Raw genomic sequence first — 24941 nt, 5'->3', positions numbered from 1 at the left:
CCCCATGCCTTTTAAACCTAATTAAATTTAAGCTCTCAGTGCATCCTCACGGGTATGCATGAAGGGAAGGGGATAGCATTATCCTGCTCTGGAGATTCCCATGAACCACCAGTGAAATGTGGAGTTTGTGAACAGTAAAGGTATGTGCGCACATTTCGTTCTGCCTCGATAAATATTCTGCAGCGTTTTGTCACTGCATGTGCGTTTCAAAACACATGCAAAACGCTGTTTTGGATGCATTTTGAATGCAGAATGGATGCTTGCTCTACCATAGACAGAGAGGGAAAAGCATTCAAAACGCACAAAATAAGTGATGTTGATTTTTAGAACGCATCAATTTTGTCAAAAATTTGGCATGCAAAACGCTGGCATTCAAAAGGCAACATACGCATGGAATTTGCAAATTACCATAGACTTTGCTGGGGACGCAGAATGCATGCATTTACGCTGCAGTTAAAAATGCTGCGTAAACACATGAAAAAATGGAACGTGTGCACACAGCCTAATAAGTGTTGGTCAAGAAATGGGTCACAGTCCCTAAATTCCAAACTATTGATCATCTCATCCATAAAAATAAAAATTGCCCATGTTGAGATCTGTCTACCTACATTAGGTAGCACACAGAAGAGCAAAGGGGGAGGGGTCTGCAGTACTAGGAGAAGCTGGGTGCTGCAGGAAATATAGTTTAACAGATTTAGATAGAATTACATTAACAATAGTGATGCAGATACTTTGCTCTGTAAAAATAAATAAATATTGCAATTGTGGGACTAACCCTTTAATGATTGGATTAATCACTAATCTCCACTCCCTTATGGTGCCAAGAGACCAATTGGTTCAACTGCTTTTATTTTCCAGGTCCTGATTGAGACCTTGGGTGCTCTCGGAGCTCAGTGTAGATGGGCAGCCTGCAACATCTACTCCACTCTAAATGAGGTGGCTGCCGCCTTGGCTGAAAGTGGTAAGTGTTTAACACCCTAGTGCTTCCTTATTGCGCAGACACCTGTATAAGCTTGGTAAGCATATAACCTCTGTGCTGTTGGTGTTATTGATGTGCAGTTTATGAATAGTAGTGATAGCAATGTGTGTAGGTAATATGTGAACTCTCCACATCCAGGTGTTCCAGTGTTCTCTTGGAAAGGAGAATCGGAAGATGACTTCTGGTGGTGCATTGACCGGTGTGTAAATGTGGAAGGTTGGCAGCCCAACATGGTGAGGCATTTGGTGATTAAACTATCCAAACTGCTATATCGTCGGGCAATGATTGTTAGTAAAAATCTAGAATTACAACATTCCTAACGAACGTTGACTTCTAGTGTAAAAGGCTTTGGGTCGGTCTTCTGTGGCTGAGTAGTATCTGTGTCTTTTCTATATGTTCATGTGACTTGGCGATGTAGCAGACAGTTCCATAATATCACTGATGGGTGTGATCTGTGTACTTAGACATATAAAAACCAAAAATAAGGGAATGCCCTCAAGCCCATATTACCACTTTTTTTCTTTTTTTTTTTTTAAATTCCACGTGTCAGATGCTCTGTGTAGGAATATTGTTGTATGTACTTGGATGACTAGCACCCATGGGCAAGAGGTATATGCAGAGCCTATACGGTGGCATATGATACCTTGCTAAGCAGCTGTAGGTGTTCTGAATGGAAACCTGCACCCACTATATTGCAGAGATTTCATGTATAGATATTATGCTTCGGGGTGCGGGGGGAATTCAATAATGTCATCCAATGGAGCATACTACCTTTTTTTTCTGCTTATATATAAGGCTGGAGTAAAGTAGTGCTCCAGTCTACTGTGAATACCTTATGATTCCAGACAATTAGGAGCTCATGGGAAGTGTCACCAGGTTTCTGGTATGTAATCCAAGAGCATCATGATGATCCTGATTCCAGTGATGTATCACTTATTGTCTGCTCAAAAAGTTTTGAAAAAATCAGTTTTATCTGCTTCAGAACTAGCACTTCTCTGCTGAGCTCTGTATAATCCATTGCACACCACTGATTAACAACTTTCTGTGCATAGACAGAAAGCTGCCAATTGGAGGCGATGGTGGGGGTTAGAGAGCAAGAGGACTACATGCTCTCTGTAACCCCACCACTGATAGGAATCTTTCTGTATGCACTGTGCATAGACAAAAAGCTACCAATCAGTGCTGTGGTCTGGGTTACAGACAAATGGAAGACTACATAGCATGAGACACTGATCTTCTCATGATAACACTGATTTTATTAAAACATAGCCCAGTAAATTACACATCGCTGGAATTAGGGTCTCTGCTATTTAATCTGAAAAGCATGATGTAGGGGCAAACACCTGCTGACATATTTGCTTTAAAGGGAACATGTCACCAGGTTTTTCCCCTTGGAAGCTGCGGCCACCCCCAGTGAGCTCCTATAGACAGCATTCTAGAATACTGTATATAATAGCCCAGGCCGCTTTGTATAACTTAAAAAACACCTTTAATTCTACTCTCCTGCGGGGCGGTCGGGTCCGATGGGCGTCTCTGGTCTTGGTCTTTATGTGAAAGTCCTAGCTGTGTCTTCTACTTTTTGTTACCCTGTCTGTTGTGTAGCGGATGTATGAGAGTCACATGCACTGTATGTGCAGCTCGCTGAATTCTTAGGCACTGCCCGGCTCTTCATCTTGGCCATTATAGTTTTATACTCTGTTACAAAGAGCCCGGTCTGGTTTATTAATGTGTCCCAGGAAACCTGAATGGACTCGTAGGAAGCTGCAATGGTTAAACCCATTTGGGGAATGAGCAGCTTGAATCTGAACATAAATGTCGGCTCTTACACAGACCATTGATCATTCTGATGACCCCACAATAGTTGTTGCCCAGACTCTGCAGTGGACGGAGGCAGAGATCTGCCAAGTAGAAGTTGCCTGGATACACATTGGACGGAGGGGAAGTGTACACTATGGGGGGATGTGTGCCCGCATCTTAATCAGCTCAAGTAAAGACACAATATCCTGTAGATGGTGGGAACTGCAATTCGCACTTTGAGGCCTGGCAAAAGCAGCTTTTATTTTATAGATCTCAACATAAAGCCGTGCAAAAGGGGTCTGTAGTACTATGTTTTCACATTGTCTTCCTGGCTTTTTTTTCAAAATCAAAGCGAAAAAAAATTGCACGAGTGCCGCAAATTAAAAAACAAAAAAAGGCAACGTGGCTATAAAGGCCCTTTCACATTGCGCTATTACCTACGTATACTGGTCCCGTCAGGGCCTCGTCTGAACACCACCGCAAAACAGGTTTCAGACACACGCTGATGGGGCCATTGACTGTAATGGAGCAGACTGAGTCAGCGTGTGCTGTCTTGCACCATTTTCGGGCGTATACGCTTTTCTGCAGGCGAACACCCAGATGTAGTAGACTACGTTCGGGTGTCCGCTTGCAGAAAGCGTATATAGTGGAACTTGGGTAATGAGTAACCTGGTGTGCGAGTATTTCGCTATACAAGCAAAGCTTGCTGTAAATTTGTAACTCCGTTTACGAGCAAGCTTTGCCGTACGAGCAAATACTCACCGCACACACTTCCGGTTCCGTACATCCACCGCGTTCTAATCCGCTCTTGCAGTCCACACAAACACACACACATATTATGCTCACCTTACCTTCCGTTCCATCGCCGGCCTCCCGCTTCTTGTAGTTCGCCGCTCCAGGATGTGTATCGGGTAACCATTGCGACGAGGGAGGAAGTTCCGCTGTCAGCCGCTACTCAAAAGCAGTGCGCTGACCAATCGGAGGCAAGCGGCTCCTGCCTTTGACGTCAGCGCTATGGCAGCGGAAGCTCAGGCATGGGTCGCTATGGTTACCCGATACACATCCTGTACCGGTGAACTACAAGAACCGGGAGGCCGGCGATGGAATGTAAGGTGAGCATATGTGTGTGTGCGTGCATGTTTGTGCGTGTTTTGTATGTGTGGAATGGCACAATAGGGGACCAGGATGTGACATTAAACAAGTTGTGGAACGAATTGTCTGCATTGCAATGATTTCCTATGGGAAATCTTGCTTTGCTAGACGAGTAACTTGGTTTACAAGCACACTCCCAGAATGGATTGTTCTCGTAAATCAAGGTTCCACTGTACGCCTGAAAATGGTGCAAGACAGAGCACACAGTGACTCAATCTGCTCCATTACAGTCAATGGCCCCTTCGGCGCATGCGTCTGAAAGGAGTTTTTTTTGGGGGGAAGAGGGGTTCGGATGGAGGCCCCGACGGGACCAGTGAACGTAGATAATAACGAAGAATGAAAGGGCAGTAATGTGAACAGATTGCTTTTGTGCCCATGCAATCAGGAGTTGGCAATGCTGCCAATTAGACCTACCCTTCACACATTACCTCTGATCTCCACCGTCTGACCCCACTATGCCTCGGTCTCCGCTAACCTGAGAGCTCATGTTGTTGAAGTGATGTAGTAATTTTCTATTGCCTGCTCACCTGCATAAGAGAAAAGCACTAAGGCCACGTACACACCTTGAGTATTTGGTAATTTTTTTACCTCAGGATTTGTAAGACAAAACCAGCAGAGGAAAAGTATAAGGCTATGTTCACTTGTGGCATCTTTAGTCAGTGCATCTTGTGCATCTAAAATGCACCAAAAACGCATCAAAAATGCAATGCATTTTTACCGCATTTTTCCCAATGCGTTTTTTTAAGTCAAATCTATTGCTTGGAGGGCTCAAAAATGCAGTAAAAACACAAAAAGAATTGACATGCTGCATCTTCAAAAATGCAGCCAAGATTCAGCCAACAAAAGATGCCCAGTGTGGACAGCAAAATGGAAATCTCAGACTTTGCTGGGGGAAATAAATGCATGCATTTAGGGGCATCTTTGTGAACGCAGCAAAAGATGCTCTATGTGAACATGGCCTAATAGAAATACGGGCACCACTTCTGTATTTATCACCACTCCTGGTTTTGGCTTACAAATACTGAGGTAAAAAACTCACCAAATACTCAACTTGTGCCCGTGACCTAACTCAGTCGTCTTGTAATGTAAGAATGCTGCGGAGTATCCGTGCCGTCTGAAGAGTATTGAAGCATTGTATACTGGTGTGTGAGGCAGATATTGATCTCCTGCTCATTTAGCTTATTAGGGACAATAAACTCTAAAGGTGGCTTTACACGCTACGACATCGTTCAAGTGATCTCGTTGGGGTCACGGAATTTGTGACGCACATCCGGCCGCTTTAGCGATGTCGTTGTGTGTGACACCTATGAGCGATTTTGAATCGTCGCAAAAACGTTCAAAATCGCTCATTGGTGACATGCCCTCCTCTTCCCAAATATCATTGCTGCTGCAGTAACGATGTTGTTTATCGTTCCTGCGGCAGCACACATCGCTATGTGTGACGCCGCTGGAACGACAAACATCTCCGACCAGCGTCCACCGGAAAAGGAGGAAGGAAGGAGGTGGGCGGCATGTTCCGGCCGATAATCTCCTCCCCTCCTTTTCTATTGGGCGGCGGTTCAGTGACTCTGCTGTGACGCTGAACGAACCGCCCCCTTAGAAAGGAGGCGGTTCGCCGGTCACAGAGACGTAGCAGAGCAGGTATGTGCGTGTGACGCTGCCGTAGCGATAATGTTCGCTACGGCAGCGATCACCACATATCGTTACGACGATGGGGGCGGGTGCTAACGCTCGCGACATCGCTAGCAATTGCTAGCGATGTCGCAGCGTGTAAAGTGGCCTTTAGACTATGCACACGCTGTGGGTTTTTTTCCATGTTTTGCTTTTTGTTTTGTTTTTAAATTCTACACCAAAATCTGCATGCCTATTCTGAAACCATGAAAGTCAACGCTATTTCTGAAGTGCTGTGCCCAGGTTATGTTTTTTTTCTCCGTGCCAGTTTGGTGGAGATTTTGATGCAGAAAAAAAATCTACAAGATGTCAATTGTTGGGGCGGTTTTTTCCGGCGCTTTTTTTTTAAGCCCTTCCAGCCATTGACTTCATTAACAGGCACACCAAAAAGCATGCATTTTTCGGTGCGTTTTTTTTTTTTGTTGCGTTTTTCTGCCGGAAGGTACAGATATCATGTAGAAAATTTCTGTGCCAAATTTACAGCGTGTGCACATACCCTGACAGGCAGTAAAATTGATTTCAGCAGCCAATTGGTGGTCTCTGCTGTCTCATGCCTTGTGCCTCGGCATCACCAATGAGCCTAGAGATTGGTTGCAGCAGTCATGTGTACTGTAGTCGTGATGTCATCACTGTAGCCTGTCACCACGCTGTATTGGAGAGATAGACATGGATATATACTGTGTGTGTGTGTGTGTGTGTGTGTGTGTGTGTGTATATGTATCTGGGCTGTTTAGGTGTTAACAGTAATACACCCTTTCTTTGTCGCTCCATTGGGAGACCCAGACAATTGGGTGTATAGCTTCTGCCTCCGGAGGCCACACAAAGTATTACACTTAAAAGTGTAAAGCCCCTCCCCTTCTGCCTATACACCCCCCCGTGCATCACGGGCTCCTCAGTTTTTATGCTTTGTGCGAAGGAGGCACACATGCACGCATAGCTCCACAATGTAGTCAGCAGCAGCTGCTGACTATATCGGATGGAAGAAAAGAGGGCCCCTAACAGGGCTCCCGGCATGCTCCCTTCTCACCCCACTCTGGTCGGCGGTGCTGTTAAGGTTGAGGTACCCATTGCGGGTACATAGGCAGGAGCCACATGCTGTTTTCCTTCCCCATCCCTTTCAGGGCTCTGGGTGAAGTGGGATCCTAATCGGTCTCCAGGCACTGGGACCGTGCTCCCTCCGCAGCCCCTGGGGAATCTGCTGGACAGGAGCCGGGTATCGTCAGGGACAAGGCCCTGCTACTGTGAGGTACTCTGTGTCCCCTTGGGGACGGCGCATGGAGCGCTTGTGTCATACACGCTGCAGCACTGCTGGGTGTGTTAGTGCGCCGGGACTACCGCGCTGGCCGCGCTTGTTTGCCGGCCGCGCTTATAACTTTAGTCCCCGGCTTCTGCGGCCTAGTACCGCATACTCCCGCCCCCGGGCCTGCCAGTCAGGGGAAGGGAGGGACGCTGCATTGGACGTCAGCGCTGAGGGCAGGAGCATACTTTGTATCCTCCTCCCCCCTCACTGAGCACCGTGGGGCACCAGATTCCCGCACTTTCTAGGGCACGCCCACGGCCCCCTCCTCCTCACAGAACGCCGGCAGCCATTCCTGTCAGCACTTCTGAAGCTGGAGAGGAGAGACAACACAGCTCTGGGAGGCCCAGGCTGGGAATCTGGTGGTCACACAACCGCTTTGAGCGGTCGGTAAGCAGCACCTGTTTCTAGGTGCTGGACCCCCTGGGTGCCGAAGTGTATATATATATATGCTTATATGCTATACATTTACTCTGTACGGTCGCACTGTTGGTTTTTGGCTATATACCCTCCCGGATTGTACTCAGAGGAGACAACATGTCGTCCGCAAAAAGCAAGGGTGCCAAAGCACAGGCTTACTTTGCAACCTGTACCTCATGTGCGGCTATGTTACCGGCAGGTTCCACCTACCCTCATTGTGTGCAATGCTCGGCCTCTGTGGCACTTACTCAGCCGGAGCCTCTGCCACTGGTGGCCCAAGTGGAACCACCTGCTACCACTGTCCAGGTGACAGGGACGGAGTTTGCAGTATTCGCTGACAAACTCTCTGAGAGTATGGATAAATGGTCTGCTAAGATACTAGAAGCTTTGCAGTCCAGACCTATAACACAGGCCCCGGGCACTGTTGAATCATTGACCCCAGGCCCCCCTCAGTTGGAGCAGCAAGGTGCTCCTGGGGTGACTCATAGGTCCCAAGGTGAGGTCTCTGACACGGACCGCAGTCCCAGACCGCCTAAGCGGGCTCGCTGGGAGATTCCCTCGACTTCATCACACTGCTCAGGGTCTCAGCAGGAGGACTCTCTAGAGGATGAAGCGGAGGTGGCAGATCAGGATTCTGATCCTGAGGCCGCTCTCAACCTAGATACACCTGAAGGAGACGCCATAGTGAATGACCTTATAGCGACCATCAATCAGGTGTTGGATCTTTCTCCCCCAGCTCCTCCAATTGAGGAGTCAGCTTCTCAGCAGGAGAAATTCCGTTTTAGGTTTCCCAAGCGTACAAGGAGTACGTTTCTGGATCACTCCGACTTCAGAGAGGCAGTCCAGAAACACCGAGCTTGTCCAGATAAGCGCTTTTCTAAGCGCCTTAAGGATACACGTTATCCCTTCCCCCCTGACGTTGTCAAGGGTTGGGCTCAGTGTCCCAAGGTGGATCCTCCAATCTCCAGACTGGCGGCTAGATCCATAGTTGCAGTGGAAGATGGGGCTTCACTCAAAGATGCCACTGACAGACAGATGGAGCTCTGGTTGAAATCCATCTATGAAGCTATCGGCGCGTCTTTTGCTCCAGCATTCGCAGCCGTATGGGCACTCCAAGCTATCTCAGCTTGTCACTCGCAGATTAATGCAGTCACACGTGCCTCTGCTTCGCAAGTGGTGTCCTTAACCTCTCAGGCGTCGGCGTTTGCGTCCTACGCCATTAATGCTGTCCTGGACTCTGCGAGCCGTACGGCGGTAGCATCCGCCAATTCGGTGGCAGTCCGCAGGGCCATGTGGCTACGTGAATGGAAGGCAGACTCTGCTTCCAAAAAGTTCTTAACCGGTTTGCCATTTTCTGGCGACCGCCTGTTTGGTGAGCGATTGGATGAAATCATTAAACAATCCAAGGGAAAGGACTCATCCTTACCCCAGTCCAAACCAAACAGACCTCAACAACGGAAGGTACAATCGAGGTTTCGGTCCTTTCGGCCCGCGGGCAGGTCTCAATCCTCCTCATCCAACAGGTCACAGAAGGGTCAGACGAACTCCGATTCATGGCGGTCTAAGTCACGTCCTAAAAAGACCGCCGGAGGAACCGCTCCCAAAGCGGCCTCCTCATGACTTTCGGCCTCTTCACACCGCATCCTCGGTCGGTGGCAGGCTCTCCCGCTTTTGCGACACCTGGCTGCCACAGGTACAAGACCGTTGGGTGAGAGACATTCTGTCTCACGGTTACAGGATAGAGTTCAGCTCTCGTCCCCTGACTCGATTCTTCAGAACTTCTCCGCCCCCCGAGCGAACCGATGCTCTTCTTCAGGCGGTGTGCACTCTGAAGGCAGAAGGAGTGGTGATCCCTGTTCCTCTTCAGCAACAGGGTCACGGTTTTTACTCCAACTTGTTTGTGGTGCCAAAAAAGGACGGATCTTTCCGTCCTGTTCTGGACCTAAAGCTACTCAACAAACACGTAAAAACCAGGCGGTTCCGGATGGAATCGCTCCGCTCCGTCATCGCCTCAATGTCCCAAGGAGATTTCCTAGCATCAATCGACATCAAAGATGCTTATCTCCACGTACCGATTGCACCAGAGCATCAGCGCTTCCTGCGTTTCGCCATAGGGGACGAACACCTTCAGTTCGTGGCACTGCCTTTTGGCCTGGCAACAGCCCCACGGGTCTTCACCAAGGTCATGGCAGCAGTGGTAGCAGTCCTACACTCGCAGGGACACTCGGTGATCCCTTACTTAGACGATCTGCTTGTCAAGGCACCCTCTCGAGAGGCATGCCAACACAGCCTGAACATTGCTCTGGAGACTCTCCAGAGATTCGGGTGGATCATCAATTTCCCGAAGTCAAATCTGACACCGGCCCAATCGCTGACATATCTCGGCATGGAGTTTCATACTCTCTCAGCGATAGTGAAGCTTCCGCTGGACAAACAGCGTTCACTACAGACAGGGGTGCAATCTCTCCTTCAAGGCCAGTCACACCCCTTGAGGCGCCTCATGCACTTCCTAGGGAAGATGGTGGCAGCAATGGAGGCAGTTCCTTTTGCGCAGTTTCATCTGCATCCACTTCAATGGGACATTCTCCGCAAATGGGACAGGAAGGCGACGTCCCTCGACAGGAACGTCTCCCTCTCTCAGGCAGCCAAAGCCTCTCTTCGGTGGTGGCTTCTTCCCACTTCATTGTCGAAGGGGAAATCCTTCCTACCCCCATCCTGGGCGGTGGTCACGACGGACGCGAGTCTGTCAGGGTGGGGAGCGGTCTTTCTCCACCACAGGGCTCAGGGTACCTGGACTCAGAGTCCTCCCTTCAGATCAATGTTCTGGAGATAAGGGCAGGGTATCTTGCCCTGAAGGCGTTCCAGCCGTGGCTGGAAGGCAAGCAGATCCGAATTCAGTCGGACAACTCCACCGCGGTGGCATACATCAACCACCAAGGCGGAACACGCAGTCGGCAAGCCTTCCAGGAAGTCCGTTGGATTCTGCTGTGGGTGGAAGCCACAGCCTCCACCATATCCGCAGTTCACATCCCGGGCGTAGAAAACTGGGAAGCAGACTTTCTCAGTCGCCAGGGCATGGACGCAGGGGAATGGTCCCTTCACCCGGACGTGTTTCAAGAGATCTGTTGCCGCTGGGGGATGCCGGACGTCGACCTAATGGCGTCCCGGCACAACAACAAGGTCCCGGCATTCATGGCACGGTCTCAAGATCACAGAGCTCTGGCGGCAGACGCATTAGTTCAGGATTGGTCGCAGTTTCAACTGCCTTATGTGTTTCCTCCTCTGGCACTGTTGCCCAGAGTGTTACGCAAGATCAGGTCCGACTGCCGCCGCGCCATCCTCGTCGCTCCAGACTGGCCGAGGAGGTCGTGGTATCCGGATCTGTGGCATCTCACGGTGGGCCAACCGTGGGCACTACCAGACCGACCAGACTTGCTGTCTCAAGGGCCGTTTTTTCCATCTGAATTCTGCGGCCCTCAACCTGACTGTGTGGCCATTGAGTCCTGGATCCTAGCGTCTTCAGGGTTATCTCAAGAGGTCATTGCCACTATGAGACAGGCCAGGAAACCAACGTCCGCCAAGATTTACCACAGGACGTGGAGGATATTCTTATCCTGGTGCTCTGATCAGGGTTTTTCTCCCTGGCCATTTGCCTTACCCACTTTTCTTTCCTTCCTTCAATCTGGATTGGAAAAGGGTTTGTCGCTCGGCTCCCTTAAGGGACAAGTCTCTGCGCTCTCTGTGTTTTTTCAGAAGCGCCTTGCCAGACTTCCACAGGTACGCACGTTCCTGCAGGGGGTTTGTCACATAGTCCCTCCTTACAAGCGTCCGTTAGAACCCTGGGATCTGAACAGGGTGCTGATGGCTCTTCAGAAACCACCTTTCGAGCCAATGAGGGATATTTCTCTTTCACGCCTTTCGCAGAAGGTGGTCTTCCTAGTGGCAGTCACATCTCTTCGGAGAGTGTCTGAGCTAGCAGCGCTGTCATGCAAAGCTCCTTTCCTGGTGTTTCACCAGGACAAGGTAGTTCTGCGTCCGGTTCCGGAATTTCTCCCTAAGGTGGTATCCCCCTTTCATCTCAATCAGGATATCTCCTTACCTTCTTTTTGTCCTCATCCAGTTCACCAATGTGAAAAGGATTTGCACTTGTTAGATCTGGTGAGAGCACTCAGAATCTACATTTCTCGTACGGCGCCTCTATGCCGATCGGATGCACTCTTTGTCCTTGTCGCTGGCCAGCGTAAAGGGTCACAGGCTTCCAAATCAACCCTGGCTCGGTGGATCAAGGAACCAATTCTCGAAGCCTACCGTTCTTCTGGGCTCCCGGTTCCCTCAGGGCTGAGGGCCCATTCTACCAGAGCCGTGGGTGCGTCCTGGGCTTTGCGGCACCAGGCTACGGCTCAGCAGGTGTGTCAGGCGGCTACCTGGTCGAGCCTGCACACTTTCACGAAACACTATCAGGTGCATACCTATGCTTCGGCAGATGCCAGCCTAGGTAGGCGAGTCCTTCAGGCGGCGGTTGCCCACCTGTAGGAAGGGGCCGTTTTACGGCTCTTTTACGAGGTATTATTTTACCCACCCAGGGACTGCTTTTGGACGTCCCAATTGTCTGGGTCTCCCAATGGAGCGACAAAGAAGGGAATTTTGTTTACTTACCGTAAATTCCTTTTCTTCTAGCTCCAATTGGGAGACCCAGCACCCGCCCCTGTTCCCTTCGGGCTGTTGTTCTTTGTGTACACATGTTGTTCATGTTGAATAGTTTTCAGTTTTCCGAACTTCCTTCGGATTGAATTTACTTTAGACCAATTTATAAGTTTCCTCCTTCCTGCTTTTGCACCAAAACTGAGGAGCCCGTGATGCACGGGGGGGTGTATAGGCAGAAGGGGAGGGGCTTTACACTTTTAAGTGTAATACTTTGTGTGGCCTCCGGAGGCAGAAGCTATACACCCAATTGTCTGGGTCTCCCAATTGGAGCTAGAAGAAAAGGAATTTACGGTAAGTAAACAAAATTCCCTTCTTTGTTATATAAATAAATATTTATAATATGCGTGGATTTATATAGTGGATATATATATGTAGATATAAATATATATAATCGCTATCTATCTGTTATCTTTGCAGATTCTTGATGACGGTGGAGACCTCACCCACTGGATATATAAGAAATATCCGAACATGTTCAAAAAAATAAAGGGTATAGTGGAGGAGAGTGTAACCGGAGTGCATCGGTGAGTGGCACGAAGTGTATTCATGGTGTATATAATGTCACTATTCACCTTTGTGGCGTTCCATGTATTCTACAGATAAGCCGTGACAATCACAAATAGACTTTCACGTCTCCTCTCTTTTTGGTTACAGCCTATACCAGTTGTCTAAAGCCGGAAAGCTTTGTGTCCCTGCCATGAATGTCAATGATTCTGTCACCAAGCAGAAGTTTGACAATCTGTACTGCTGTCGGGAGTCCATCCTGGATGGGTAATGAAAATTCCAATTATTTTAATTGTTAGAACGGATGATTTTAATATTTTGTATTGCAGGCCTTACACATGAGATAGCTGCCAGACCACCGCTGGCTTGTGGGGTCTCCTGACTATCTAGTGTGTGTGACCAGATTAACAAATGTGAGAATATCAATTGCAACTTCTTATTCTTTACAGTACAGCACCACACTTCAGCTATGTATTAAAGTCCATTTATGTGGTTGCCTATTACCACCAATAGTCCTTCATAAAGAATATCACACAAATAGGTCATGGTCATGTAGTTTGTCTGCAGATGGTAACTGAACAAATACATAGCATACTTATCTAAATAACCTCTATGGTACATTACCACATTCATTGTATACGAGACTTGGGCATTATCACAAGTACTATAAGATTTCCTCTCTAATTGGGCTTCATTTACACAGAAATGGAAGCTGGCGAGTAGATAAGTTGTATGTTGTTTGTTCTGTATCCCTGTTGTAAAGCAGTTATCAAGGTTTCTTGATTAATGAGTAACTTGAAAAGACTGCATGGAAACCTTGAGGTAGGCTTGTCTCCTGTTACCAGTCCATTGTTCTTCCCTAAATGTTTGTTCCTGGTTGATAAACTGATTACTGGCATAAGTAATAGTAGTTCTGTGGAAAGTCAAAGGACATTTAAGGCCCTAGTACATTATAAACCTCTCATACACACAAGATGGATGACGATGGTTCACCTCTCATACACACACTAGGTAGATATTGGATGGATGACGATTGTTCACCTCTTATACACACCAGATGGATGTTGGCTGGATTACGATGGTTCACCTGTTATACACACTAGGTGGATGTTGGCTGGATGACGATGGTTCACCTCTTAAGGTCCAGTCACACTAAGCAACTTACCAGCGATCCCAACAACGATAGGGATCGCTGGTAAGTTGCTAGGAGGTTGCTGGTGAGCTGTCACACTGCGACGCTCCAGCGATCCCACCAGCAACCTGACCTGGCAGGGATCGCTGGAGCGTGGCTACACGAGTTGCTGGTGAGCTCACCAGCAACCAGTGACCAGCCCCCAGTCTCCTAGTTACAGCACACATCAGGTTAATTAACCCGATGTGTGCTGCAGCTAAATGTGCACAGAGCAGGGAGCAGCGCACACTGAGCGCTGGCTCCTTGCTCTCCTACTTACAGCACACATCAGGTTAATTGCCTGATGTGTGCTGCAGCTAAATGTGCACAGAGCAGGGAGCAGCGCACACTGCTTAGTGCTGGCTCCTTGCTCTCCTAGTTACAGCACACATCGGGTTAATTGCCTGATGTGTGCTGCAGCTACATGTGCACAGAGCAGGAGCCGGCAGCACAGGCAGTGAGAGCGGAGGAGGCTGGTATCAAAGGTAAATATCGGGTAACCAAGGACAGGGCTTCTTGGTTACCCGATGTTTACATTAGTTACCAGCCTCAGCAGAAGCTGGCTCCCTGCTCACTGCACATTAGTTGTTGCTGTCTCGCTGTCACACACAGCGATCTGTGCTTCACAGCAGGACAGCAACAACTAAAAAATGGCCCAGGACATTCAGCAACAACCAACGACCTCACAGCAGGGGCCAGGTTGTTGCTGGATGTCACACACAGCAACATCGCTAGCAACGTCACAAAAGTTGTTCGTTACCAGCGATGTTGCTAGCGATGTTGCTTAGTGTGACGGGGCCTTTATACACACTAGGTGGATGTTGGCTGGATGATGGTTCACCTCTCTTACACACTAGGTGGATGTTGGCTGGATGACGATGGTTCACCTCTTATACACACTAGGTGGATGTTGGATGGATGACGATGGATCACCTCTCTTACACACTAGGTGGATGTTGGATGGATCACGACGGTTTGGCTGGCAGCTGTTTAGTCCATCTTTTTTTTTTCCTTTGAGCCGCTGCCATATATCTCTAATGGTGGCTTTTCTGGGGAGAGCAGAAGGATCGGCAGTTCAAAATCAAACATTTTGGATATTTAACTAGAAACAATAGAAAAACAGAACTCAATATTTTGTACAGAAAGGTCAGATGTTTCCTGTAGTTCTTGACCAAGTTTGCACACATTGCAGCAGGGATTTTGGCCCACTCATCCATACAGATCTTCTCCAGATCTTTCATGTTTTGTGGCTGTCACTGGGGACAGTTCCCAAACTCGCAGTGTCTTGTGAGCTGCCAACATGCGGTACATCAGCATATTAGGTCATATACAATGAAGCACTGTCCAAATTGCAAATAACAAAGGACTATGCTTAATTAAAGCATAAAGTGTTTTGTAAATCATTTCCCTTCTCTGTCGCAAGATTATCGCGGCAATGGTTAAAGTGAACCTGTCAGGTCCTGTATACACCCAGAACCACGAGCAGTTCTGGGTGCATATTGCTAATCCTGCCTAAAACTCCCAGCCTATAGTAGCATATATAAAGAGATATTTAGAAAAGTATTTCTAAAGATCCTATATGATATGCTAATGAGTGCCTGGACTAGTTGCAAGGGCGTTGATTCCAGTGCTCATTCTGCCCTCTTGGCATGTTAGTACTCCCACAGGGGCATGCTAACATGCTAACATGCTATTCAATGCCCACTGCCAGCATAATCACCAGCGGTGACACGCATACCAGTCCGTTGCTACAGCCTCAACTGCGCATGATCAGGTCACTACACTTCTGGTCATGTGTACTATGAAGCAGAGTGTACACGTCCCGGCTTCAGAGAGGTCTAGTGCACATCACCGGAAGTGCCCGGAGACTTTTGATCATACGCAGTTCCTGGCGTCTGAGGCTGTAGCAACGAACACGGGTACACGTCTTCACCGCTGGTGATTATGCTGCCAGTGGACATTGAATAGCATGTTAGCATGCCCCTGTGGGTGTACTTGCATGCTGAGGGCGGAATGAGCACTGGAACTAAAGCCCTTGCGACTCAATAGCATATCAATTGGGATCTTTAGAAATACCTTTTCTAAAGCTGTCTTTATCTATGCTACTATAGGCAGGGACAGTTAGACAGGGATTAGCAATATACACCCAGACCTGCTCGTGGTTCTGGGTGCATATTGGACCTGACAGGTTAATTTTAAGTAATCTGCAGTCTAAAATCTGACATACTAGAACCTTTATCCTCCCTGATCTCCTCTGTAGGGTCAGGAGGCCCCTAAACAAATTAGTCTGTTAGCTGAGCCTGCTGATATCGGCATGTTCAGCCGACTTTAGTCTGTGTGTGGGGGCTTATGGCTTTACTGCATTTCCCTTCAACATAGCGGTACAAGGAACAAAATCTGTGAGCAAACAGGAGAGTTTAATGATTACTGCTGCCCCAGAGGACTGGTGGGTCCCGGTATTCAGAACTACCGACCAGCAAGTGATGCCATATCTTAGTAATGTTTTTCACCTGTGCTGGGAACGCTGTGTGTATTTTTATGTACTTTGAGCGACCATATTGAAACTATAATGATGCCTATAAAGAATGCCATAAAACGCTATAGCTTGAATGTTCTGTATTTCGGCTTTACCGTCCATGAAGGCAGATTTACTCTTGGGTTAATACCTTAATTTGTTAATGGATTGGGATACATGGTTCAGACCTTAACCCTGCTGTACTGTTCGGGTCAATATGACCCGAAATGATTTTTGAGACCCTGCAGATTTTTTTTTTATGAGGATTTGAAACTAGTGGTTCCTTGACTTCTCCTCATTTGTGGAGCTCTACATTTTTTTTTTGTTTACTTTTTGCTACACGCTGATTGTTACACTTGTACTGTTCGGGTCAATATGACCCGATAGCATTTTATACTGTTCTACAGGTCTCTGATTATTTCTGACTGCAAAAGTTATGTTTTTTTATGTGTACTTCATCGCAAAATGGTGTATACAGGAAAAACCCCTGATGAAATACCTGAAAAAAATCATGGTATGCGTGTTGTTCTAGATTTGACTCATGGACTAAAAGGACAAAATGTCACATGTGACAACTTTGTTACATCCTATCAACTAGGCCAGATGTTGAAGAAAAAACAACTTACCATGCTGGGTACTATGAGAAAAAACAAACCTGAACTACCGCAAGGTATCCTTAGCAAGAGAGAGGTGTACAGTTCTACTTTTTATTTTTCTGGAAATACAACTGTTGTTTCTTATGTTCCAAAAAAAACCAAACAGGTAATTCTAATGAGCACAATGCACCATGACAATGCCGTAAGTGATAGAGAAGACAGAAAACCTGACATTATTTGGATTATAATGCCACAAAGGGAGCAGTTGATACTTTAGACCAAGCAATATCAACATATACATGCAAACGCAAAACCAATCGGTGGCCAATGATTTTTTTTATAAGATACTGGACGTTTCTGCATACAATGCATTTGTCTTATGTAGAGAAATCGACCCCAATTGGAACCGGAATAAGCTGCATAAAAGAAGATTATTTCTTGAGGAATTGGGAAAATCCCTGGTGAGGCCATATATTGGGAGCAGAAAAGTGACCCCCAGAAGTGATGGAGCAACAGCCATTGTAAAAAGTGTCCAGCATGCTCAAGAAAGAGACTCCACATCCACGGCCTCCACCAGCACAGCTACCAGCAAAAAAAGGAAGAGATGTAGCTTCTGTCCATCTTCCTGTGACAATAAGACTAATCTGACATGTGCTGGATGTTCAAAATATCTGTGTAAAGGACATGTGTCTTATTATTGTGTTCAGTGTAAAAACGCATGAACATGTTCAGTTTATTCTTTTTTCTTTCTAAAAAGGTTGAAGTTTTTATGATTTTTCATTTCTTGATTTATAAAATTTGTTTTCAAAAAGTTAAATTTCATGTTTTAGTAATAGTAATGTAAAGCTTCTTTATTATTTGTGTGCAGAATGTCAACAATCAAAGATAATTGCAAAAAGCCTGTGTAACCTTTTTACGAAAAAAAAATAAATTAATTTTGAATTTAAATTTTTCATTTGTTTATGATCAACCATGCTCACATACAGTATTTCAATGAAAAAAGTATTCAAATAAAATAATTAGAGTAGCTAAAAATCAAGAATTAATAGGTCGGGTCATATTGACCCGGGAACAGTACAAGTGTATAGCAAATGCGAACAGAACAGCAGGGTTAAAGAGAACCTGTCAGGTCCCATGTGCATTCTGACCTACAAGCAGGGTGATGTGTGGCCTAGAAATCCCTTCCTACCCATCCCTGTGTTGTAATATTGTATAATGTGAATGTATAAAAAAAAAAAGAAAAAAAAAAGTTTTATTACTTACATGTTCTCTATGTAAATGATCAGAGGCACTAGTCCACTTGGCGAGGCATCTCCCCGTGGACGTTTGCATGCTTTCCGTGGTATCTCGCCCCTGTGAGCGGGATACCACGGATTTACATGAGCAATGTCACCGTCAGCTCCTGGAGATCCCGTGCGTGTGCACGCTTGCCATTCCCACAGCCTTGATATCCGGGTGCTTGCTTGTCGGATTCAGACGCGCTGTGCACATAGTCGGAACCGCACGAGTCTTCTGAGCATGTGCAGTGCATGTCTGAAGCCGACAAGCAAACACCCGGATGACAAGGCTGTAAGCATGCATGCGCAGGATCTCAAGGAGCTGATGGTGACATTGCTCATGTAAATCCATGGTATGACGCCAACAATGGCGTGATACCATGGAAAACATGCAAACGCCCACGGGGCGATGCCACGCCCTGGTGACTAGTGCCTCTCATCATTTACATAGGGAACATGTAAGTAATAAAACGTTTTTTTTTTTTTTTTTTTTTTAAACATTCATATTATACACTATTACAACACAGGGGTGGGTAGGAAGGGGTTATTAGGCCATACAATCACCCTGACTGGTTCCATTTAACCTATTCACATTATATTTAAGATTGTAATAAAATCTTTTTTGAAAGGCTGAAACAAATGTCAATTTATTTTTCAGTCTGAAACGAACCACAGACATGATGTTTGGTGGGAAGCAGGTGGTGGTGTGCGGCTATGGTGAGGTGAGTGTCTCAGCAGGGGCTTGTCTATGGGGGGAGCCTTTTTTAATGTTTGAAGGTATAATTGAAACTCATATTTTAATAAATTAGTCTGGTACATGTGATGGCAAATCCTTTTAATGGTACTCATGAGCCATGTGTAGTGTAGTGCTGGAAGCTAATAAAGTTGCTTCCTTTAGGTTGGTAAGGGATGTTGTGCCGCTCTTAAGGCCATGGGATCCATTGTGTATGTGACAGAAATTGATCCAATCTGTGCTCTGCAGGCCTGGTAAGTATGGCATAGAAATGCCCAGAAAATACATGAAATCTCTATCTGCGTTTGCGAGAGAACATGTATCATGTAACATCAGTGGACCTAACCATATACCTTATCTTACAGTATGGATGGCTTCAGGCTTGTCAAACTCAATGAGGTGATCAGACAGGTGGATATTGTCATCACATGCACAGGTACGTTATATTCTTTGTACATTTCTGTGATGTGTACATGCCATGATGCTGTGATTTCTCCATTATAGGCACTGTAAATGATTGCACATGAACAGATTCTCTAATATCAGATGCAACCAATTCCTAAGTCATGTACAGGGTGGGCTCCCCAGTATACAGCAAAACCACGCACCAGGAAAGCGACTCTAGGCAGCTGGATCGATAAATGATTGCTTTACCAAAACAGAATAAACATCCATAAAACAGAACATAAATACAAGACTGGAGGCCGACACCCCTGTGCTGCGCTACTTGTTACAGCGGTTTATGTCACCTTCTCACCAATCTTTGCCTAACCAGCGGACTGTCTGAACAGTTGCCTAATACCTAGTAATCCCTCTGGGAAGCAGTAACAAGTGTGTGTGTGTGTGTGTGTGTGTGTGTGTGTGTACACACCCTACCAGTGGTGCAGCACAAGAGTTCACAACTTATCCTTCTAAACATAAACAAATGCCATAAACCCCCTGAATACCCTTAGTTGCTGAAGCCTCAGAGAGAAGGCAGATGGTAAAAGTGGGACCACGCAGCTCAGCAACACAGTCCTGGAGATCTTCTAGAGCAACAGTCAATGCAAACGTGAGGCGCTGTCTCTTTTTAAGGTTTTAAACGTAACTGCAAACTGACACAGCAGAGTCGGCAAGTCTTAAGCTATGTGCGCACGCTGCGTATTTGCATAGAGTTACGCTGCGATCTGCACCGCAGCGTAACTGCATGCGTCCTGCGTCCCCAGCATAATCTATGAAGATCATGCAAGAGACGTGCGCACGTGGCGTATTAGAGCGCAGCGCTTCGGCTGCTGCCCGAAGCGCTGCGTTCTAAGTGACATGTCACTTCTTTCCTGCACTCTGCATGCATCCCCCGCTCTGTCTATGGGAGGGGCTGCACTCAGAGCGCATGGAATCGGCTTTTTTTTTTTTCTTTCATTACGGACTCTTTTCTGCAGCGATTTGAAGCGCACGTGTGCTGTTCAAATCGCTGCAGAAATTTCTGCAGGGGCAAACACTACGTGCGCGCATAGCCTTACTGTGTTACAGTTGGCCTGAACAGATGGTGTTTTGGTACCTAAACATAAAGATAACGTGCATGCGGTCCTGGGCCGAGCCTACCAAACCCGGGTACTATGGTGTCCTGCTGCCATAATAAGAGATTTAGAGATCCTCTCACAGTGAATCAGTATAGCCAGCAACTGCAGAATGGCGGTCTCCGGCACAGGATGCTGCTCACACGCGTCACAGTCCTCCTCGCTAAACTCTTAACACAAATCTTCTCCCAACTCACTTGTGATTCTGTGACTGCTCCTTTTCGTTACGCACACCTCTCACTTTCCCAGTAGCTCACACACACCGCCTCCTCAGCCCTTTACGTCCACTGGAGAAGTCTGTTCAGATGTTGCTATAGTAACCAGTCGAATGCAGATGCAAAACCGCGGCCTCTTGTGGCTGGTCAGTAACTATGCATACACTGAACAGTAAAGAAGTGTCTTGCAGCAGTTCACAGTGGATAAGGCTATGTGCGCATGTTGCGTAATTACATAGTTACGCTGCGATCTGCACCGCAGCGTAACTGCATGCGTCCTGCGTCCCCTGCATAATATATGAAGATTATGCAGGAGACGTGCGCACGTGGCGTATTAGAGCGCAGCACTTCGGCTGCTGCCCAAAGCGCGCCTTCTAAGAAGTGACATGTCACTTCTTTCCTGCGCTCTGCATGCATCCCCCGCTCTGTCTATGGGAGGGGCTGCAGTCAGAGTGCATGGAATCGGCTTTTTTTATTCTCATTACGGACTCTTTCTGCAGCAATTTGAAGCGCACGTGTGCTGTTCAAATCACTGCAGAAATTTCTGCAGTGACCGTACGCAACGTGCGCACATAACCTAAAGGTCACTAATACATTCTCACCCTCTCACTTCATCACATGTACAGGTACGTTATATTCTTTGTAACATTCTGTGATGTGTACATGCCATGATGCTGTGATTTCTCCATTATAGCCACTGTAAGTGATTGCACATGAACAGATTCTCTATCTGATGCAACCAATTCCTATAGAATTCACAAGTGGTAAAGTCAATACATTTTTGCAAAAATCCATTCCATACATCCGAATAGTTTTTTTTTTTATGCATTCCAAATTTAGATAAATGGGACATATTCAGAATCCTCTGCAAAAGATTATGCATAACCTCAGAACATTGATTTAACACTGTCCTATTATTCACCTGATGTCCAAAAGATTCCTCCACCATAGATGATCTTTTACACTGCGTTCCTCTCCCCTTTCTGTGATCCTGTTGGGCCTTCTATCCGATCACCCCACAAAACTGGATTCAGACGTATGTACCAACAGGGACACTGACTAATAGTGCAGATGGAGTTGCCATGTCCTCTGTTGTGCAGCATTTTCGGGGGTATATGCCCATTGAAGGCGGACCCCCAGACGTAGTAGACTGCATCTGGGTGTTCGCCTCCAGTAAGCGTATACACCCAAAAATGGTGCAAGATAGCGCACATGGTGACTCCGTCTGCACCATTAGTCAGTTGCCCTGTCTGCGCATACATCTGAATCCTGTTTTGTAGAGGGTTTGTATAGAAGCCCGACGGGACCACTGAACGTGGAGAGGAGCGCAGTGTAATGTCACCCTAACAGTTACTGTGGCAGCGTTTTTTGTTTTAGTGGTTGTCCCATAATTATTTTATAATCTGTGTAAAACATACATTTTAAGTTGTAATTATAAGATAAGTTCTTCATGTGCAGATGAATGAATCGATTCACGGACCGTGGTCCAGCTGCCGCCTTGATTCGCCCATCCATGACCACGGTCTTTTTTTTTTTTTTTTTTGTACAGATTTCCAATTGAAAATGTATTTTGCATGATTTATATTTGTGATGAGCTTTACCTTAAAGCAATTGCTACAGGTCATTCATGCACATGACACAATTTGATATATTTTTTAGTTTTGCATGAAAAAATCATAATGTCTAAATGCCATAATAGTTCTCAGACTTTATGCATACAAGTGCAGAAATATAGAAGCGTCATAAATCTAGTCGTAGCCGCTACTGGATAAAATGTCAGCAGATTTGGCTTTCCATACCATCTCTGTTGATGATACTCAATTATACACTTCTGATATCACCCCGTATTACTACAAAATACCAGTGATTGCTGGCTCTGACATCATGCCCTCACTATATGAAACTGAATTTTTTGAAGACTGAACTTCCTGTGTTTCCTTCCTCTATAACCTACTTAAACTTGATATTTCTATTTGCGTGGTACTGCACCTGCTCTCTTGGGTTTACAATTGACTCAGATTCTTCCTTCACTACTTATATCCAATCTCTCGCTCGTTTATGTCCTCTGCATCTCAAAAAGATAAACAAAATCCTCCCTTTATTTATCTTTGAAACTGAAAAATCTTTCTTTTGCTCTTAATCCATTCATCACTGGGCTACTGCAACTCACTACTAATCACTCTTCCTCTCACTAAATTCTACCCCTCTCCAATCTATCCTGAGTGCAGCAGAGAAGATCATATTTCTGTTCAGCCATTACATCGATGACTCCACCCTGTGCCAGTCATTGCACTAGTTGCCCATCCACTATAGAATACAATATAAACTTCACACCCACCTCACACTTGCCAAAACTAAACACAATGCTGTCCCACCTCACATCTTCTCCCTTATTTATCAACCAACCTACCCACGCTCTCCATTCTGCTAATGTCCTAAGACTAATATTTTCTATAATCTGAACCCAACACTCACATCTACCAAGACTTTAATCATGCTGCACCAGTTGTCTGGAAAGTACTACCCCAGAAAATCCAGGTTAATTCTGGATATCAACAGTTTTATGTTTAGCTTAAAGACAGTTTTATATTGAAAGTCCCACAGGACTTCTGCCGATCTGTGTTTTCTTTTGGAAGCGACATTAAACCTACTTGCTTAGCACAACAGAGTAAATGTATTTCCAAGGCACTAAATATTCCACAAATAGTCCTTTTTATTGCTTCAGTTGTTTAAAAAAACCGAAATAAAATTACACGATGCAGCCACGCAGCTTTTTTCAAGCCATAATTCAAGTTTTTTCTTTTTAAGGCCCTGTGCGCACTTACTGTTTTTTCCCGCGGATTTCCTGCGGTTTTGCTGCATGTTTCGCTGCATGTTATGTTCATAACATCTCTGCAGTGAATCACCAGCAAAACCTATGGAAAAAAAATGCTGTGCGCACTATGCGGATTTGCCAGCTGCATGTTTTGCTGCGGGATTCCCGCAGAAAAAACAATTTCATGTCACGTCTTTTCCGCACGTCGCTGCGGGTTTTTAATCCATTGACTGCAATGTAATCGTGAAATCCCGTAGGGAATAACGCAGGCAGCAAATTCTGTGTGGTTCGTTGCGTTTTCCCGCGTTATTCCCTCCGTTATTTTGCGGTTTACCTGCGGTAATGTAAATCACTGCCTGCGGTTTGTAGGGAAGTGATGTCATTATGACAGGAAGAGGAAGCGGAGCAGAGCGTAAACACACACACAGATCACAGACACACAGACATCACAGACATTGAACACAGACACAGGCATATAGAATACACATAGAAAGCAAACGGAAATATAGAAAACAAAACACGTCGGCTCCGCCGTATTTTTACCTTCCAGCCGAGGTAAGCGCACAGCGGCGGCCCAGTATTCTCAGGCTGGGGAGGGCGAGGGCCAGGGTTAATATCCCCCGCCTCCCTCCCACCTCCCGCGGCCGAGAATATCAGCCGCAGCTGCCCCGGGACTGTCGCATGCATTATGCGGCAGTCCCGGAGTGTCCCCAGCTCTTCTTGTTGCTGTGATGCAGTGGCAATCAAGGTAATGTAAGGAGTTAATGGCGGCGGATCACCGCCACTAAGTCCAGGCTTGATCATGGCAGCGTCTATGAAACAGCTGACATGATCAACCCGTAAGTAAAGTGAAAAAACACACACACCGAAAAATCCTTTATTTTAAATAAAACACAAAAAAGCTCCTGGTTCACCCGTTTATTAACCCCCCGAAACACACCGTTCCGGCGTAATCCACTGCTCCGGCGTCCTGCGATGCTGGCATCCAGAAGCAAGTGACACAGCCACTGCTGAATGCAGCCTCGCAGCGAGACAGCAGAGGTAATTACCGGTCATTTCCCACGGCCGGTAATGTGAACTCACTGCCGACCGTGGGAAATGCAGCGTGTGCTCACAGGGACTCTATCTATCTATTCTTCTATCTATTCTTCTATCTATTCTTCTGTCTATTTCTCTATCTATCTATCTCAGAATGAAATGACTTTTTTTTTTTTCTTTTTTTTTTCTTTCAATGTGCTTTATTGCATTGAATGCAATAAAGCACATGTACCAACCCGCACGCGGCAAAACCGCGGCAAACCGCATGCGGTTTTCAGGTGCGGTTTGCCGTGTTTTTTTACCGCGGGTGCGGTAATCTTTCAATGCCTGCGGAATTTTCTTGAGAAAATTCCATTTTCCAGTGCGCACATAGCCTTAATTTGTTTTGAAGAAGGCTATTTGTAGGCGAAATGTCGCCGTATGTGTGGGTTTGTTTTTTGTTTGTTTTTCTTTATAACATATTGCAACAAAGGAAACATTTGGGGAGTTTCTAGTGTCTTG

The 24941-nt window shown here is 46.3% G+C and overlaps 1 protein-coding gene across 6 annotated transcripts in view; it reads left to right on the top strand.

Moving 5' to 3' along the window:
- The window catches only part of AHCYL2 (adenosylhomocysteinase like 2), a 206846-nt gene that overhangs the window by 124523 nt on the left and 57382 nt on the right, over positions 1-24941 (top strand). For all 6 annotated transcript variants that reach the window (XM_075345364.1, XM_075345367.1, XM_075345365.1 and 3 more), the window contains exons 5-11: positions 859-961; positions 1118-1212; positions 12438-12544; positions 12675-12791; positions 18742-18805; positions 18982-19070; positions 19182-19252. In XM_075345364.1, coding sequence (XP_075201479.1) covers positions 859-961; positions 1118-1212; positions 12438-12544; positions 12675-12791; positions 18742-18805; positions 18982-19070; positions 19182-19252 — 646 coding nt within the window. The remainder of the gene's footprint in view (positions 1-858; positions 962-1117; positions 1213-12437; positions 12545-12674; positions 12792-18741; positions 18806-18981; positions 19071-19181; positions 19253-24941) is intronic.

Source organism: Anomaloglossus baeobatrachus, chromosome 4 (assembly GCF_048569485.1).
Source record: "Anomaloglossus baeobatrachus isolate aAnoBae1 chromosome 4, aAnoBae1.hap1, whole genome shotgun sequence".
Classification (NCBI taxonomy): domain Eukaryota; kingdom Metazoa; phylum Chordata; class Amphibia; order Anura; family Aromobatidae; genus Anomaloglossus; species Anomaloglossus baeobatrachus.
Note: the sequence above shows the minus strand (reverse complement) of the source record. Positions and strands in the feature narration are given on the sequence as shown.